Source organism: Acomys russatus, chromosome 7, assembly GCF_903995435.1.
Source record: "Acomys russatus chromosome 7, mAcoRus1.1, whole genome shotgun sequence".
NCBI classification, from domain to species: Eukaryota; Metazoa; Chordata; class Mammalia; order Rodentia; family Muridae; genus Acomys; species Acomys russatus.
Window position 1 is genome coordinate 7,324,771 of NC_067143.1, and position 19,330 is coordinate 7,344,100.

The following is a 19,330-nucleotide window of genomic DNA, read 5'->3' on the forward strand; positions in this document are numbered from 1 at the left end:
TCTTTTATTTCTTTCACTTGCCTGTTTTGTTGACATATATACTGTAGGCTTTGAACTTTTTCAAACCTACTTTATTTGGGGTTCTTTAATGCTGATGTCTCCCTTCCAACCCACCTATCCTAGACTGGAGAGAAAAGAGGTTAATAGGAACAGGAGAAGCAGACCTGTATAGACTCAGTTACTTGGAGCGATTCCACTGGCATCGTCGGCAGGATTCCAATAGATCAGGTAAATAGCAAACCAGCAATTCGGTGACAGTGACAGCAACTGCAGCTGCTGGAACCTGGAGGAGCAGCAGCCGGAGCCGCTTCGAAGCATTTGCTGGAGCAGTTCTCTCTAGGAGCATCTTGAAACGGAGTGAGGAACAGCCAAGACCAAAAAGCCCCACCTCCTCTCAGAGTCAGTACTAGGTTGTTTATCAATTGGCACAGACCTTGTCCCCACAACAAGTGACTCCTCTTCCAGTGGACAAACATCACCTGTTCTCTCGTAAGTCCGTTTTCAGTGGTGAAACACCACATCCCCTTACACAAGTCTGTTTCACATCCCACACTTGGGATCAAGACAAAAACATGTTTATAACCACTACAGGATACTGTAGCCAACAGGAGATGTATCACTATTGTGGTGTCTGCTCCTAGCTTATTTCTTCTGGGACTTTGGGTGTCCATTTTGAAATATAGGTGGTACTAAAGCCCTTGGAAGTTGCCACTAAACTGTGGGCACTTTTTAAAGGCTCTAGTATACCACCACCGCCGCCGCCGCCGCCGCCGCCGCCGCCACCGCCGCCGCCGCCGCCGCCGCCGCCGCCGCCGCCGCCGCCGCCGCCACCACCGCCGCCACCCCCACCGCCACCGCCACCACCACCACCACCACCACCACCGCTACTACTATAGCAACAACAACAATAATAATAATGTCTTTTCTTGCTAATACTTTTGAATAGCTTAAGTCATAACTGTAATCCTCAAACTGAAGCAGACCATGATAGCAAGGGTCAAGAAACGAAAACTTCTGCCCAGCCGTACTTGGAGAGATGGTAAAAAGGAAGGGAAAGAAGAAAAAACAAAAAACCAAAAAACAACAACAACAACAACAACAAAAAAACAAAAAAACAAACAAACAAAAAACAACAACAACAAAAAAAAAAAAAGAAAAAAAGAAAAACTTTGTTCACTTTTAGGGAAACCAACGTGTCTACGCTGCCGTGCCAGTTAGTATTGGGCGAGCTTGGCATAAACTGGAGTCACCCAGGAAAGGGACCCACAGTTGAAGCACTGCCTCCAGCAACCTAGTGTGTGGGCATGTTTCAGATGCCTTGTCTGATCGCTAACTGCACACTGCGGGCTGTGCCAGTGAGTCGGGGCGTGATAAGGAAGAAAGCCCAACAAGCTGGCAAGCAGTGTTGCTCTATAGCCTCTGCTTCTGTTCTTCGTCAGGCTCTTGCCTTGTCTTCCCTCAACAATGGACGGTCAGCTGTAGGGTGAAACAAGCCCCTTTCTTCCCTAACTTACTTTTAGTCAGTATTTTATCACGGCAGAAACAAAAACTAGGACAGCTGGCAAGAGAAGGGCTTTTTTAGGAGGAATAAAAGGTTTAATATTAAGATTTAAATGTAGAATAAAACTCAGCGAAGGTCAAGTCAATCCTTGAACACCACCCCACGGTAGAAGTTTGACACCAAAACTGGAGACCCGAGTATGCAGTAGTGGAAAGCAAAGCAGTTTATTTGTTTCCCCACTTTACAAAGCCAGGCAGCAGCCCAGAATGGCAGTGCCCTGATTTGAGTCCAGAGAACAGTTTTGCGTCCTAAAGCAAGCGGCTTCCCCCCTTTCCTCTTTGGCTGACTAAGGGGAGGGGAATCTTAGTCATCTGGGTTTTATCGTTCCCTCTGCCAGTTGTGTCTGTATTTTTCTTGAACCATGAGGGGCTTTAACATTTTGTTTGTTGGAAAGCTTATCAGCTGGCCACGTGTTTCTTCTTATTAGGCCCTTTCTACGTAAACTTTTAGTTTGGGAATGGGGGTTGCTAATTTAGCAGGCTGCTGCCACAAGAGATCCAGTGTTTCCTGTTCGTTTGCAGTTGGACCCAAGCTGTTTTTATTTTTAAAATGAAGCACCAGATTTTATTTTTTTACAATGGAATTAAGAAAACAGCGAGAGCACCAAACATGGTGGGCGAATGAATCAGACAGGGTAAACTGGATTTTTACCAAATCAGATCCATGCCGGCAGTAGCTAATTCTTAAGTTATTTCAGATTTCCTATTCCTGTACTGTCAGCGCTTGCTAAAGATTACGCTCGGTGATAAAAGTACAGACTCAGGAGAGAAAGGGAGAAAGCTAAGTACGGAATTCTCCTGAAATCAACAACAATGTATCACGGGGGGGGGGGGGGGGGGGGAGGAAGGCGGGGGGAGGGGGAGGGAAGGCGGGGGGGGGATGGGGAGGGGGGAGGTCAGCTGTTGCCCACAGGAGCCACTACCACCTTTAAAAGGAAACCTAACCAAAGCAGAACAGCAAGCATCCTCATGAAGTTCGCCTTTCTGCTCACAGACCAGGCTTCTAGAATGCCAGAGGGACCCTTTGGTGTTGTCAGAGGAAGCAGACACACGTGGAGGCTAGGAGACAGAAAAGTCCCTTGTTGGCCCCTTAGAGGACTTCCTCACAGGCTTGCCGCACACTCTCTACCGCGGGCAGCAGAAGTGGCGGCGGGCGCGGTGGGAGTGCAAGCAGAAGCAGGGACTCCAGCAAGAGGGAGTGGGAATCGGACCCTTCTGCCAGCCTGGCCGACTACAGGATGAGAAGGAAGCCACGATGAGGGAACCGGAGGAGAGGAAAAACAGGAGAAAAGGCATGGTGGAGAGTGGCAGCAGAGGAGGCAGAGGGAAGGAACTGCAGCCTGCGCTCAGGGCTCTTGTTAGCAAGTAACCCCTCAAATATCCATTTCGTTTTAAGCGTTTGCTCTAGAGTCTTTCTTTACACCCCCAGCCCCCCATATCCTGAGTCACACCCAGGGAGCGGGGAGAAGCCACTGTAGAGCCTTGACAGCTGGTTCCTGCCCCAGAACTGGAATAGAGTTTTACCATCGGGGAATGTACAGTGTTCTTTCGAGTTTCTGGTTAGGATGGGCATTAATATTTAGTAGTTGGAAACGGGACAGTAATTATCTTGGTTTTAGGGCTGGTAGGTTGGGTAAAGGGTACTTGGATGCCCCTTGCTTCCCTAGTGGCTACAATACCGTAATAAACTAGGAGCTGGGCTTTCAGCTGCTCCAACATCCCTCGGTTACCCCTTCATCCCTTCTGACTCCTGGGCTAGGTACCTGTTCAGTTCTACGCTGAAGGGACACAGCTTATGCCAAGCACGACTCTGCAGGCACTGAGAAAGACCATGAAGGGCGCCTGCTTTTCTTAGTTTTAGCTCATGCTCCTGGGGTCATGCTGGCCCTGTAGTCTGTCTGTGAGACAGACGAAAGTCTCATCAACAGTTTAACCAGAAGTTACATTTGGGTAACACTTTCCCCCCTTTACACGGACAAATATAGAGTTTTCTAGAGAGACTAGTTCTTTACAAGTTGCTTGATTCAGAGGCTCAGGAAGTCAGGATCTCTGTAATCAGATACTTAGAAGGGACCTATCGCTTCCATTCACTGGTTGCGAGTTCCGTCATCCGGGCCAAAATGCTCAGGAATTCTACACTGGTGTTGCAAGGGAGCACAGGCCATACTTCAGTGCCTCTTGTTCAACCCGTGATTCTCAGGGCAGTACTGCTGTGCAAGAATTGCTGTCCCTAAGTTACAGGAGAGGAGACCGGCTTTCACAGACTAGGAAAACTATCAAAAGTTGGGGAGGCCTGCCCTCTTGATTCACATCCAGCTTCTGCTGAGTCCAATGCCTAGGTTCAGCACAGGCTCGCTACTGAAGTGTGGATATTTTGCAGCGTAAGCACCATGCCATGTCCCCACACCGTGTCTATATATCACGTCCATGCCCCTAGACTTTTTTTTTGAGGAATGAAAAGTAAGTCTGAGATAGGATCTGAGAGGCTTTGAGGAGAGATAGTAGACTTTCTTCAGTATTCTCTGTTCTGCGACAGAAGAGTTCTCTGAAGTTTGGAAATCAAAAAGAGATGTTCTCAGACAACACAGGTCACTGGGATCAGCCCACTGTGGGAGAGAGTGGATCATGGGTTAGAGCCGAGAGGACAGTGTGAGCCCTTGGAAAAATAGGGAAAAGGGTAACTGTGCCCAGTATGCTAGACTATCTCAGTATTCCATCTATTTCGGACATAACCCCTGGGACTGAGGAGATGGCTCAGTGGGCACAAATGCATGAGGACCCGAGTTCAGATCTCTAGCATCCACGTAAAACAAAGGCAATGCTTGTGTGTGGCCTTTAATCCCCATTAAAAGGCAGATGTCAGGAGCATTCTGGCCATCCAGGCCAGCTTTAGTTTCAGTGAGAGATCCCATTTCAAGAGAGAAAAGCGGAGAGTGAAAGAGAAATATAGCTGCTGATGTGTTCCTCTGGCTTCTGCCTGTGCACACATATGCTCTCATAAGTAAAGGATGCAGTGGTTTAAAAAACCAAAGGGCATAAATGCTCCCCCACCCTCACTCGCTGAGAACATCTGGCTATGTAGTCCAGATGGAGCTCAACTTTATGATCCTGTTTCAGCCTGAGTGCTGATTGCAGACTGGTGCTAACACACGAACAACTCACAAGTACTCTTGACATCATTGGTTTCTAGGTGTGTGTGTGTGTGTGTGTGTGTGTGTGCACGCGCGCGCGTGTGTGTAGAACATTGTGCTGTCAATGATTTAAATAACAAATAAAAAGAAGAATAGGCTATTCCCCCCCGCCCCCCAAGACAGGGTTTCTCTGTATAGCCTTGGCTGCTCTGGACTCACTTTGTAGACCAGGCTGGCCTCAAACTCACAGAGATCCATTTGCCCCTCCCTCCTGAGTGCTGGGAGTACAGGTGAGTGCCACCACATCTGGCTACAGAATAGACTAATTTTAATAGACTGGTTTAAACGGGAAGTAAATAGGGAACCACATTTAAGGCTCTAAAACATGCATGTAACATGAGGAGAAGAAATGTCATTAACTGTTTTGAGGGAAGCTATCTGTGATAGAAGTATTACTTATATGTGCCCAAATAATGGAAGTTGATTGCAGATACATCGTTTAAAGAGAGGAGTCAGTACAGGTTTGCTGAACACCCAGAAGCATTTTTGTGCACTGTGTGTCTGGGCTGAGTTGCTCAGCAGTGAATAGGAGGAGGGACTAAGTGAAGGTAAGGACCGAGTGACACTGCAAAGAGGCATTTGAAGTAGGTTAATAATGAAACACTAGCTTTCTGTGGAACATAAAGCTACCACCCTACTTTGTGTCCTGCTCCCATCCCTTTAAAACCCATTGCATTAGCTAAGGCTCTTTAAAACAACAGAACTGATGGAGTGAGTACACAGCAGATTTATTTCATTGGCTCACAGGATGTGTTCCTTGTAGTGAAACTGGCTGTTTCACTTTTTAAAAATTTAATTAATTTATTCAGATTACATCTAAATTGTTATCCCATCCCTTGTACCCTCTTGTTCCTCCCTCCCTCCCGCTTTCACCCTATTCCCCTCCCCTAGGTCTGTGACTGAGGGGGACCTCCTTCCCCATTATACGGTCACAGTCTATCAAGTCTTATCTTGGTAGCCTGGAAGAATCTCATAATTGCTCAGTCCGTGTGGGTGGGTGTCTCCACAGCTCCAATCTGGCGCTGAAGGCCTGGCGGGTGCCTGGAGAGTTGCTGGCCTTCAGTCTATGCTGGGATCTCAAAGAAATTGGTGAAGACAACAAGAAAATTTGCTCAACCATGTTCATAGCAGCCTTATTCATAATAGCCAGAACATGGAAACACCCTAAGTGTCTCTCAGTAGAAAAGTGGATAAAGAAACTGTGGTACATATACACTATGGAATACTACTCAGCTATTAAAAACAAGGAATTCCTGAAATTTGTGGATAAATGGATTGAGCTAGAAATGATCATAATGAGTGAGTTAACCCAGAAGCAGAAAGAATCAAATGGTATATACTCACTTATATCTGCATACTAGCCCAAGGGGCATGTCCCACAAAAGCCTTCACTTACCAGGAAACTGGGACAGAGGGGAAGGCATCCTATTGGGACCCTAAATGAGAGACGCATGGGAGAACAGCAAAATAAAAGGATACAGAGGGTCCTAGAAATCTACAAGTAGAACAATATGATAGGCAGATTTGGGCCCAGGGGTCCCGCTCAAACTAAGGCACCAGCCAAGGACAATACAGGAGGTAAACTTTAAACCCCTTCCCAGATCTAGTCAATGGTCAGAATATTCTCCACAGTTGAGTGGAGAGTGTGATACGACTTTCTCACGTACTCTGGTGCCTCACATTTGACCATGTCCCCTGGAGGGGGAGACCTGGTGGCACTCAGAGGAAGGACAGCAAGTAGCCAAGAAGAGACTTGATACCCTATGAGAATATATAGGGGGACGTAATCCCCCTCAGGAACAGTCATAGGGGAGGGGAATAATGGGAAAAAGGGGGGGGGGAGGAATGGGAGGATACAAGGGATGGGATAAACATTGAGATGTAACAAGAATAAATTAATAAAAAAAATAATGTAGAAAAAAAAAAGAAATTGGTGAAGAAATGCCACAACAATAGGATAGATGGACTCGCTGTCAAGAGTGAAGGCAAAGAAGCAAAAAGCAGAAGCCACTGTCCATGTTCTGTATCCCCTCTGTCTGAGATTCCAGCAGAAGGTGCTGGGCACTTGTGCTCCCTCACAGGAGTGTCCAGCAGCTTGTGTTTTAGTCCATTCCAGATGCAGTCAAGTTTGCAACCATTATTAGCCATCACGCCCACCAAGTGCAATTTCTGCTTCCCATATGCTCTACACTCTACACTGCCTGGAGGCCCCCTTTTTTTTCCCCTCTAAGACATCTGCAGGAAGATGCAGTGCTTCATTACTGCTGGCTTTAAGGCACGTGCTTCATCATGCATTGTCACTTTCATTTACGGATGCTGACTACTGTAACGAGTGTCCTCATGGTGTACTATTCATTCTTCCAGTTTGGGCTGCTTGTTTCCTCCTGGCACCTTCTGGGATTCAGGGAAGGTAAGCAGCCCTGCAAAGCACGTTAAACAAGGAAGCCAGGGTTACAGCCGCCCAGCTTTGAGGACCAGGGCTGGCACCTTGTCAGTATTCCTGAAGTGAGTCTAAGGGGCAGCACTCTCCACACAAAGGCAGCTTTGAATGGTTGGAGTAAAAGGGGGAGATGTGTGAAGCAGGGTCGGGTGGGAAGAGTATCCGACGTCATTCGAATCTTACATCAGGGCCATCAAACACTTGACGGTCAGAAGGAAGCTTTGTTTCTGCATTTCCCCATGGAAGCGCCACGGCTGCATGGAGCACTGCACATGCAGGGATGTGAATTCAGGCTGAGAAGAGCCTCGGGGACATGACAGGACTTCATGTGGACACTTCGTTTTCATTCATCTGACACCGGAGAGTTGACTTACACTCAGGAGACTGCATGCAAGCACGGTTGAACTCTTCGTTTCCTAAGTTGACAGACAGATGCCTAAGGAAGTCAGAGCGAAAACTGGTAACCAAATGAAAAACTTATTAAACTTCTCAAAACTTGTGAAACTCTGCTTAGGGACTGTTTCTTTAAAAAAATGGTTTCAATCCTAACTATCTCCCAAGGGGTCACAGCGAAGACTTAGTTCTTAGTTGATGGAGATATTGAGAGGCGGCTGAGCTGTGTGGTGTCTAATGGGCCTAGTGGTAATATTAGGGAGGCTGGCTAGTTTTATCTTGATACAAGCTAGAATAATTTGTGAAGAAGAAGAAGAAGAAGAAGAAGAAGAAGAAGAAGAAGAAGAAGAAGAAGAAGAAGAAGAAGAAAAAGAAGAAGAACCTCCGTTGAGAAAATTCCCTTCACTAGATTGGCCTGTGGTGCATTTTCTTGATTGATGATTCATATGGTCGGTGTCACCCCTGGCCTCCCCAGGTTTGTGATTCTGAGTGCTGTAAGAAGGAAGGTCAGAAAACAGTGGCCCCATCCCTAAAGAAAAGTGACTTTACCTCCCACAGTAGCCATCAACTGTCAGTAGATTCTCCACTAGCCGTGGGGCTTAGGAGCCCCTCCACTGTTGGATTGATCTTGAGGACAATATACTGACTGAAAAAAAATCTGTCTACAAATTGGATATTGTATGTTGTTGTACAAAGTTTTAATATGTGTGTATGTAGGAGTGTGTATATGTGTGTGCATGTATGTGTGTATGTAGGGGTGTGTGTGTAGGTGTATGGGTGTGTGCATGTGTGTAGGTGTGTGCATGCAGGGGTGTGTGTAGGTGTTTGTGTGTATAGAGGCGTGTGTGTGTGTGTGTAGGTGTATAGGTGTGCGTGTGTGTGTGTAAATATGTAGGCATGTGTGTAGGTGTGTGTGTGCCACAGTGTACAAATGGAAAACAGCTCAGAGAGAGTTAGTTCTATCATGCCAACTTATGGGATCCTGCTCAAGTTTTCAGGCCTGCAGTTCTATGGCTATCAAAGTCATGGCTGCTTTTGTGAATTCAAGAACCTGTTCTGAACTAGCCAAATAATTCTTTTTCCCAGACTTGACTTTTCTCCTTGTTTCTAGAGATGTTTTTCTCTACAATTTTGAATGCCAATTTGGATGTAGCTTGAGAACAGCATCTCTGTTTTTCCCACCCACATGTAATCAGTACACAGGAGTGGTCCACCTACATATGTAATCAGCACACAGAAGTGGTTCACCCACATATAATCAGCACACAGAAGTGGTTCACCCACATATAATCAGCACACAGAAGTGGTGTGTACATAAGGGACAATTTAAAAAAAAAAAAAACAGAGTAGCCAGACATGGTGGATAGGCATGTGTTTAGTCCCAGCATTCAGGGGGCAGAAGCAGGTGCATCTCTGAGTTTGAGGCCAGCCAGGTCGTCATAGCAAATATATATATATATATATATATATATATATATATATATATATATATATATATATATGGGCGCACGCACGTGCGTGTGCGTGTGCGTGTGTGTGTGTGTGTGTGTGTGTGTGTGTGTGTAGTGCGGCTATATCTTATGTAAAAAACTGGGAGTAGGTAAAACATGGGAGATGGGGACTTTTGAGGAAGTAGGCTGCTGGGAGTGCGGTTTTGAGGGGTTTATCTTTCTCTGGCTTTAAAAAAATAACCTCTTTTCTGTCTTCCAAAACAGTGAAGAGCAGCCTCTGGTACATGGTCTCACTACTACGCTTTTCTTCCAAAAGCATCAGTCCACGTGACCATGGATTGGACCTACAGAAACCATTAGCCAAAGAACATGTTCCTTCCCCCAAGTAGTTTTCTGTCAGGTATTTTGATCACGCTATGAAGAAGTAATAAACACAGATAACTTACATGTGTTGGTGGTGATATGTGACTATAAATATAACAAATCGTGGGAGAATTACCCATAAAAGTGATTTCTATATACAGAAATAAAATTGTGCAGAAAGTTGAGAAGATCTGTAACACCAGTAATTGCACCAATTTTAATTTTCTGGTTCTGAAAAAGTATTCACTGCCACATTTCTTTCTTTGGTGATGTGTACACAGGAAATTCTTACATTAAAAAAAATCATCTTGCCATTAGTTTTAAAATTATTTAGAAATAAAAATAATAGTGGGGAAATGTTAGTTTATTATACAGACCGCTTCCAAGAATGAAATGGGATATGCTAACGAGGAGTTGGTGAATCAGGCACACAGGCAAGAAGGCAATGCATTCATGTACTCATCGTATTTTTCCTTCCGTGATGGATCTCAAGCGTTGCAATAACTTCTTAAAAGTATTCTGATGCCAAGAAGTCCTTATCAGAGAGTGACATCATAGCCAGTGTTATCGTCAGTGCATTACTCATGTGCTTGTCACGACACAGTTGTAAACAAAGACACTGCACTTCTTTTAACATAGAAGCTTCACACATACGACAAGTCACAGTATATAATGGCTATGTTACTGGAGAATATATTTGCTGCATTGTCTTTTTTATTGTTGTTTTAGGGTGTACTTCTACCTATAATAAGAAAAAGTTTGCTGTGAACTTGTATGTATAAATACATATAGCACTCAAATACATATTGGGAAAGTTTCTTGATTGTATCATTTTTCTCTTATTATTGATATAATCTTGTTTCGTTCATTAGGGTCCAGTGACTAACAGGGTATACTAAATAGCAGATTGCCTGAGTAACAGGCTATACTGCCTAGGTTGTAAATATACTATAGGATGTTTCTATCCTGAGGAAATCAGCTATAAGGTCACACTCTCAGCATGTATCACTATTGTTGAACCATACATGACTATATAATAAGCATTCACTAGCCTACTACTAAAATGAAGCATAGTGAATTTTTTTTTTTGCCATGTATCCTACGATTTGAACTAGAATGGTAGATCTCTAGACTCTGCATGGATCTGGGAGAGAACTAAATTTACTAGTTCTCAAGGGCAAAGAACATAATTTGAAAAGCTAGAACCTAAGCCAACTTGCTGTGATGGTACAGGCAACATGATTTGCTAAATGGAGTTTCTCGGATTGGTAGAGTATGTCTCTAAGGTAAGCATTTTTCTTAAAGCCACAGAGTCCAGTGATGTTCAGATATTGCAGAGCTCTCTTTCCCAGAACCAAGCTCCTACTTGCAGCAATTTCCTAATCATAGAACATAACATAATTCTCTGGGGAATACTTTGAGAGGGAAAAATGAATCTTTTTCAATATCCACATGTACAAAATGCATATAATTTCCACATTTATTTTTTTAAAGATTTATTTATTTATAACACATACAGCATTCTGCCTACATGTATGCCTGTATACCAGAAGAGGGCATCAGCTCTTATTATAGATGGTCATGAGTCACCATGTGGTTGCTGGGAATTGAACTCAGGACCTCTGGAAGAGCAGCCAGTGCTCTTAAGCGCTGAGCCATCTCTCCAGCCCCTAATTTCCACATTTACACCTTTGATAGCAGTTCTCTTCCTTTGCATCGAGAATTGCAAGAAAAGCACTTGATAAATGCTGGGAAGAAAGTTAAGAACTTTGGTGATCATGTCCAAAGGGTTAGAGACATTCTTATATCTGATGATGATATCTAAACCAAACCAAACCAAACCAAAAAAACCAGCCAGTTAAGAACATCTATGTCTCTAACCCTTTGGACATGATCACCAAAGTTCTTAACCATTTAAGGAACACCTAAACCCTCTGGTGACTTGTTTAAAAGTTTCATAAGATGTTATGCTATCTGTATATAGTAATGTAATAAATCTTCACAAGGAGGACAAAAATAAAAATATATGTCTTGTAAAGCAAGATATAATCAAAACTTTGGAGGAAATTGCCTCTAAGTCTTTGTTACCTGTCTCAGAGTTATCTATTCCTTTCTGCTATTAGATGTTGGTTTATCAGCTGTGGTAGAAACTCTGTAGATTCCACAAGTGAGATGTACCTCTTCGTGAAATATTGGGCAATCTGCTCTTGATAAGATCTCAAGTGCTAGAGCTATAGAAGCAGATAGTATTTGATACTCCTTAAGAATCCGCTAACTTGCAGGGATGAGGCTGGATTCATTCATTAAAATGGCAGCTATTCCCTGAGTATCTGCTGTTTCCGAAACTGTCCTAAGTGACAGGCTATATAATTATGAGCAGAAAAAAGTTCTTGTTTTGTGAAGTTGCAGGTTATTCTGGAAAATGACCTTTAGTACTCTTTTTTTTTAATTAAAAATTTTTTTTAAAATTAATTTATTCTTGCTACATCTCAATGGTTATCCCATCCCTTGTATCTTCCCATTCTTCCCCCCCTCCCATTTTCCCATTATTCCCCTCCCCTATGACTGTTCCTGAGGGGGATTACCTCCCCCTGTATATGCTCATAGGGTATCAAGTCTCTTCTTGGTAACCTGCTGTCCTTCCTCTGAGTGCCACCAGGTCTCCCCCTCCGGGGGACATGGTCAAAATTCATAATAGCCAGAACATGGAAACAGCCTAAGTGTCCCTCAGTAGAAGAATGGATAAGGAAACTGTGGTACATATACACTATGGAATACTACTCAGCTATTAAAATCAAGGAATTCCTGAAATTTGTGGATAAATGGATTGAGCTGGAAATGATTATGAGTGAGTTAACCTAGAAGCAGAGAGACTCAAATGGTATATACTCACTTATATCTGCATACTAGCCCAAGGGGCATGTCCCACAAAAGCCTTCACTTACCAGGAAACTGGGACAGAGGGGAGAACATCCTATTGGGACTCTAAATGAAAGAAGCATGGGAGAATAGCAAAGTATAAGGATCCAGAGAGTCCTAGAAACCTACAAGTAGAACATTATGATAGTTAGATTTGGGCCCAGGGGTCCCGCTCAAACTAAGGCACCAGCCAAGGACAATACAGGCGGTAAACTTTAAACCCCTACCCAGATTTGGCCAAAGGTCAGAACATTCTCCACAGTTGAGTGGAGAGTGGGATATGACTTTCTCACATACTTTAGTACTCTTTTCTAACCAGAAATCCTGATTCATCAGTTCCATCTGATAAAACTTTGGCTCATCCAGAATCTTTAACAATATGGATGGCAGCATCAGGTCCCTAAGGGCCTGTGCTTTCACAATGACAACAACTGAAGTGTCTGGATATTGCCCTGATAGAAAGGAGCCTCTCTCTGGGAGTTGTTCTGGGTCTTGAAAGTAACCTGTAAAGAGGGTAGTTTAATATCTCTATTCTTAAATAAAGACATCAACTCACATTCTTTTCTTTCTTTTTGATTATTTTTTGTCTATTTTATTGTTTCCTCTTTCACTATTTTATACTAAAAATTGGTTCTAAAACCAAAGTAGAGTATCCGTACCCATATCTGACAAAGTAGACTTGAAGCCAAACTTAGCCAGAAATGCTCAAGAATGCTACTATATATTACTAAAGAGAAAGTGCATCAGGAAGACATAGAAATTATAAGCACTGAGTGTTGGTGCACTTAATTTCATGAAACAAACGTGAAGGGATATGCTGGTCCAGTTATAGTAAAAGGGCTCCAACAACCCATCCTCATCAACAAATAGATAGAACATCCAGACAAAAAGTTCACAGAGAAACGCCCAGTGTTAAACCACATTTATAGATTGAATAGGCTTAACAGACTTCTGTGAAATATGCCATCCAACCTCTATAGAATGAATATCTCCTCAGAAGCCCACAAAATGTTCCTCAAAACAATTATTTTTTAAAAAATTATTAATTTATTCAGGTTACAACTCAATTGTTATCCCAACATTTGTATCCTCCCGTTCCTCCCTCCCTCCTGCTTTCACCCTATTCCCCTCCCCTAGGTCTCTGACCGAGGGGGACCTCCTTCCCTACTATACGGCCATAGGCTATCGAGTCTCATCTTGGTAGCCTGCTTATTCTTTCTTTGAGTGCCAACAGGCCTCTCCACCAAGCGGAGGTGGTCAAATATGGAGCACCAGAGTTCATGTCAGAGTCAGTCCCCACTCTCCACATAACTGTGGAGAATGTCCTGTCCATTGGGTAGATCAGAGTTGGGGCTTCGATGTTTACTACTTGTATTGTCCTTGGTTAGTGCAATAGTTTGAGCAGAACCCCCTGGGCCCCAATCTACCCATCATGATGTTCTTCTTGTAGGTTTCTAGGACCCTCTGGGTCCTTTTATTTCCCCAACTCCTATAATTCTCTTACCTAGAGTCTCAGTAGGATGTCCTCACATCTATCCCAATGTCCTGGTAAGTGAAGACTTTCATGGGACGTGCCTTTTAGGCTAGTGCCCAATTATAAGTGAGTATATACCATGTGAGTCTTTCTGCTTCTGGGGTAACTAACTCAGTATGATCATTTCTAGTCCCATCCATTTGTCCACACATTTCGTGATTCCCTTGTTTTTAATAGCTGAGTAGAATTCCATGGTGTAAATGTACCACAGTTTCTTTGTCCATTCTTCTACTGAGGGACATTTAGGCTGTTTCCAGGTTGTGGCTATTATGAATAAGGCTGCTATGAGCATGGTTGAGCATATGTCCTTGTTGTGTGGTAGAGCATTTTCTGGGTATATCCCAAGGAGTGGAATAGCTGAGTCTTGAGGAATCCCTACTGCCAGTTTTCTGAGAAAGCGCCAGATAGATTTCCAAAGTGTACAAGTTTGCATTCCCACCAGCAGTGAAGGAGTGTTCCTCTCTCTCCACATCCTCACCAGCATATGGTGTCGCTTGAATTTTTATCTTAGCCATTCTGATGGATGTAAGATGGAATCTCAGAGTCGTTTTGATTTGCATTTCTCTGATGATTAAAGACGTTGAGCATTTCTTTAAGTGTTTCTCAGCCATTCGATATTCATCTGTTGAGAATTCTCTGTTTAGTACTTAGCCCCATTTCTCAATTGGGTTATTTGGTTTGGTGGTGTTTAATTTCTTGAGTTCTTTATACATTTTGGATGTTAGACCTTTGTCAGATGTAGAGCTGGTGGAGATCTTTTCTCAGTCTGTAGGCTGTCTCTTTGTCCTGTTGACCTTGTCTCCTGCCATACAGAAGCTTCTCAGCCTCATGAGGTCCCATTTATTAATTGTTGACCTTAAGGTCTGGGCTGTTGGTGTTCTGTTCAGGAAGTTGTCTCCTGTGCCAATGTGTTCCAGGCTCTTCTCCACTTTTTCTTCTAATTGATTTAGTGTCTTTTTTTTATGTTGAAGTCTTTGATCCACTTGGCCTTGAGTTTTGTGCATGGTGACAAATATGGGTCCAATTGCATTTTTTTACATGTAGACATCCAGTTAGACCAGCACCATTTGTTCAAGATGCTATCCTTTTTCCATCGAATAGATTTGGCTTCTTTGTCAAAAATCAAGTGACCATGTGTGTATGGATTCATTTCTGGGTCTTTGATTCTATTCTATTGATCAACCAGCCTATTGCTGTGCCAGTACCATGCTTTTTAAATTACAGTTGCTTTATAGTAAAGCTTGAGATCAGGTATGGAAATTCCTCTGGAGGATCTTTTATTGTATAGGATTGTTTTTGGTATTCTGGTTTTTTTGTTTTTCCATATGAAGTTGAGAATTGATCTTTCAATGTCTTTAAAATATTTTGTAGATATTTTGATAGGGATTTCATTGAATCTGTAAATTGCTTTTGGTAAGATGGCCATTTTTATTATGGACCATGAAATTCTTAACAGGCCCCAAACTGAACTAATTTCTTGTGTTGTATCATGTCATAACGGAATAAAGTAGAAATCAACAGCAGAACTGTATAGAATGTATACAGAAATATATAAAAACACCGAGATTGAAAATCAACTTTGAATAATTAACAAATCATAGAAGAAATTGAAGAAAATTTAAAACTTTCCTAGAGCCGAATGAAAAGTGAAAACACCACTTACCAGAATTGCGGAATATCAAGGGATGAATAACACCATTGAGTATATGCATAACATGCAATCTGGGTGTGTGATTGGCTCATGTAAATGCTTATGTTTACATAAGAGCATATTTCTCAGAATCTATTCCTGTCTATAAGTGAGGAATGATGTAATAAACATCAACATACCCACCACTAAAATGAACCACAAGTACTACACATTTTGTTATACATTTTACCAATTTCCATCTTAAACAAATAATGCTACAGAAATAAATGAGTAAATAACGTGTTAAAAGTTCAGACCTGCAGTTATTGTTATCTATATTCTTTGAGACATCTGAGGTGGCTACACATTATTCTGTTGTAGGTGCAACAGCATGCTATATATTAAATATTAAATGTTATAGACATCACATTTAAAAGAGACACAAGGTTATATGCAAATGGTGACCATGAAAATTTTGATAACCAGCTGTTAAGCTATCATTGACATCAAGAGTACTACTATGTCAAGAACAATATGTTCATTTTAGTTAAAAAATAAAGTCTCTCCTCTGTTCCCAAGTTTGGTCCTATTGTCACTATGAATTGTCTCTTCTCCCATCTTTGTCTCCTCTGTTCCCAATTTTGGATGTATTGCCACTATGAATTGTCTCTTTTCCCATCTTCACCTGTTTCTAAATAATGTTTCTTTGATAATGTAATTACATTTTAATTAAAATATATTGAAAAACGAAAGTGAAAAACAAATAGAATTAAAAGTGGGAAAAAAAATCAATGTGGTTCACAGAAGTGGTAGTGGTACATACTAGGTAAGTGCTAGTCATCATCAGCAAGCACACTTACTGCCTCACGTCAGACCCCAACAACACACACACACTCATACCCTATACCCAACACACAACTCCACTCTCCCACCCACCAATGCGACAAATATGCATGTACATACACCACACACACCCACACCTCATGCCACATCTCCCCCTACTCACCAACACTTCCCCCAACCTCCCAACCCAGCTCCACATGCGTGCAAGTGTGCACATGCGCACGCACACACACACACACACACACACACTATGCCAGGATAGACAAGTGTTTGCAAAGAGCTATCTTGTCAACATTCTGCGTGCTCCTAAAGAAAACTAAAAACCAAATTTCATCATTTTTGTAGTCAACATTGCTGCATTGACAATGCCAGTGACCACAGCACCTTATAGGAAGAGCATTGTAACAGCCACACCGTTCCCCAGTGGCGAGAGGAGAATGTACTCAAGGGGAGTATACTCACAGTGCACCAATAGAATCTTCTAGTTCTGTTTAGCTCATGGTGCCTTCAGTTCATGTCAATGGCGTAGTCAATTCTTGATCTCTCATTCATCTTATTTTAAAAGAGACTCCAGACCGCACACAGCTTGAGCTTCCCAATCTAATTTTTAGATTTTACTTTTCTGGTTTGTCCAGCATTTCAATGGATCGGTCATATTTCTGTACTATGATTGAGAAGTAACTATTTGCTTACCATTAGCAAAGATGTAGGCCTTGATTCTAAGCCAAAACACAAGACAAGTTTGTCATTATACCATGGGGAAGATACTTCTCATAAGCTGGCCTGCCTGCATTGTTCTTCCACAGACAGAGCGTGTCTGTGAAGAGGCTAGTCTCCTTAAACTGGAGACGTCAGTGATCCTTACATGTGGTAGAACTCATTCTCTCATAACAAAACTTACTATCTTCACACTGGGAGAATCAGAGAATGTCAAATTCTTCGGGAAATGGCCCTGAATAAAAACATTTTATACATTGTCACTTTCAGTTTTATGGTTTGAATAGGAACTTTTCCATTATAAAAACTTCAAAATAGTGTGGACAGAGAAATATTCAGAGGATATTTGAGAAATTTATTGGTAGTGCCAAGAAAGTTGGGGAAAAAAAAGTTAGAGAGATTCTTATTTCTGAATACTTTAGAATTATAAGAAAATCAGATTTTAAAAAACACTTGAAAGCATTGCAACCACTGTGGCATTGTTGAAAGAAAAGTATATCAATGTAGTATTGACTTTCATCTTTCTGACTAAAGTCGGCATTGCTATTTATACTTTGCTTTCTGCCATCTCCATGGTTTTCTGAAGATGGCAGTCTGTACAGTCGTTCTCCTCAGGAGTGTCCTCCAGAGCCCTCTGAAGTACCATTTTGAGGGACCGATGCTGCCTACGCTGCCTAAAAGAGCCTACAAAGAAGTAAATAATGGGGTTGGCACAGCTGTTTACACAGGACAGGACAGTAGTGACTCGGTAAAAATGACAAAGGGGATGATACAAATGGTAAAACAGGAACAGGTAAAGCCCAAGAGGCAGGCCACAGATGAGGAAGACCATCACTGTGAGTGAGATGGTGATGTATAGCCTGGTCAGTGGACTCCGCCTGGAACCACAGAGGACCCTGACCAGTAGGGCCAGACTGGACCCAAAGAGAAGCATAACTAAAGAAAACAGAAATGTAGTTACAATAAAGTCAACGTTTTCCCACGAATGACGGTGAACTTCACTCAGGAATCCTGAGAAGTACCAATCAAGGATGCTCATCCCAAGGGATAGGGCCCAGATTAGTGTGCATATGATGGCTGACATGTTTTTTGGGCGGTGGCAGTGGTACCAGATTGGCCTCAATACGGACAGGCAGCGCTCTGTGCTAATAGCGCTGAGTATGCTCAGGCCTGAGATATAGGGAATGAACGCTGTATTGCCTAAGATGTCTCTGCCTAACCTATGGACATAGACGCCATAGAAATCAATGATCTGTAGCAGAGAGTCCATAAATTGGCAGCAGAGGAAGAAGGAGTCTGCCAAAGCCAGGTTGAGGATGTAGACTGAGATGGCTTTCCTGCGTATGCGGAATCCCAGGAGCCAGAGCACAGTGATGTTTCCAGCTAATCCAACCAGGGCAATGATGAGGGCCAGGAAGTGCAGGGCCAGGATTGGACTGCAATTTTGAATCTTGAGCTGGCCAGTTTCATTCCCTCGTGTAGATTCCATGTTGTGGGATGACACGGTTGGATCCATGCTCACAAATCTTCCAGTAGTGACCCTGGGAACATAAACCATATTTAAGCATCTTAACATGGTCCCTTCTTCTTGGGGCCATAGTGTTTTGTAGATAATTGTTGTTGGCATTTCTAAAGAAATTCACTTGTAAATAAAAGGAGAGTAAGATGTCTGCATGGATTAAGCCATCTATAAAGAGCTGGGGGCTTCTGGACTGTGGATTCAATGCCAGAACTTGTTGAGGTCATTTCCTGAGTCATTCTCCCTGTGTATAGCTCAGAATATGTACATCACATGGAAATGCTTCGTGTTATCCTGTCTCATATCCATAATATTCTATGAGACAAACTTCTCCTATCAGTGGCCTACATGGACCAAGCTCTACTCCTTTCTGGACCATAATTTTTTTCTCCTGTGGATGAATTGACAAAAAACATAGAGGTGATTCATGACACCCCCATGATCAAGGTGGTTCCATCATCCATGAAGAATGAATATCCTGTTTTAGGGCCACAAGAGTAATGCAAACTTTTTCTGAGACATTTCTTAGGATGACTGGGTCTGGTGATCTAGATAGGTGCTCCCACGCTGCCTGAGGTTTCCATCCTCCCAATAACCCCACCTGCCCCCGCCCAGCCACCTATCCTGCTGTCTGCTTCCTCCCCTTAGGATCTGCAGACCATGCTGGGAAAGGGGGTGCTGGGAGCAGAGCCCAAAAGGCAGTGTGTGTGGGGGGGTAGTTCTTAAAGACAGAGTACTTTCTATTTTTTCTAGGGCTTAGCTCTTTGTAT

General features: G+C 42.8%; 1 protein-coding gene across 1 annotated transcript; it reads right to left on the reverse strand.

Moving 5' to 3' along the window:
* Nucleotides 1-17,588: 17,588 nt before the first annotated feature.
* Nucleotides 17,589-18,599, reverse strand: LOC127192415 (mas-related G-protein coupled receptor member X1-like). Its single transcript, XM_051149691.1, has one exon. It carries the CDS (start codon nucleotides 18,597-18,599, stop codon nucleotides 17,589-17,591), a length of 1,011 nt encoding a protein of 336 aa, XP_051005648.1.
* Nucleotides 18,600-19,330: the final 731 nt, after the last annotated feature.

Coding starts and splice junctions, on each gene's coding strand:
- LOC127192415 (XM_051149691.1), bottom strand. CDS start 18,599: ATGGTTTATGTTCCCAGGGTCACTACTGGAAGATTTGTGAGCATGGAT.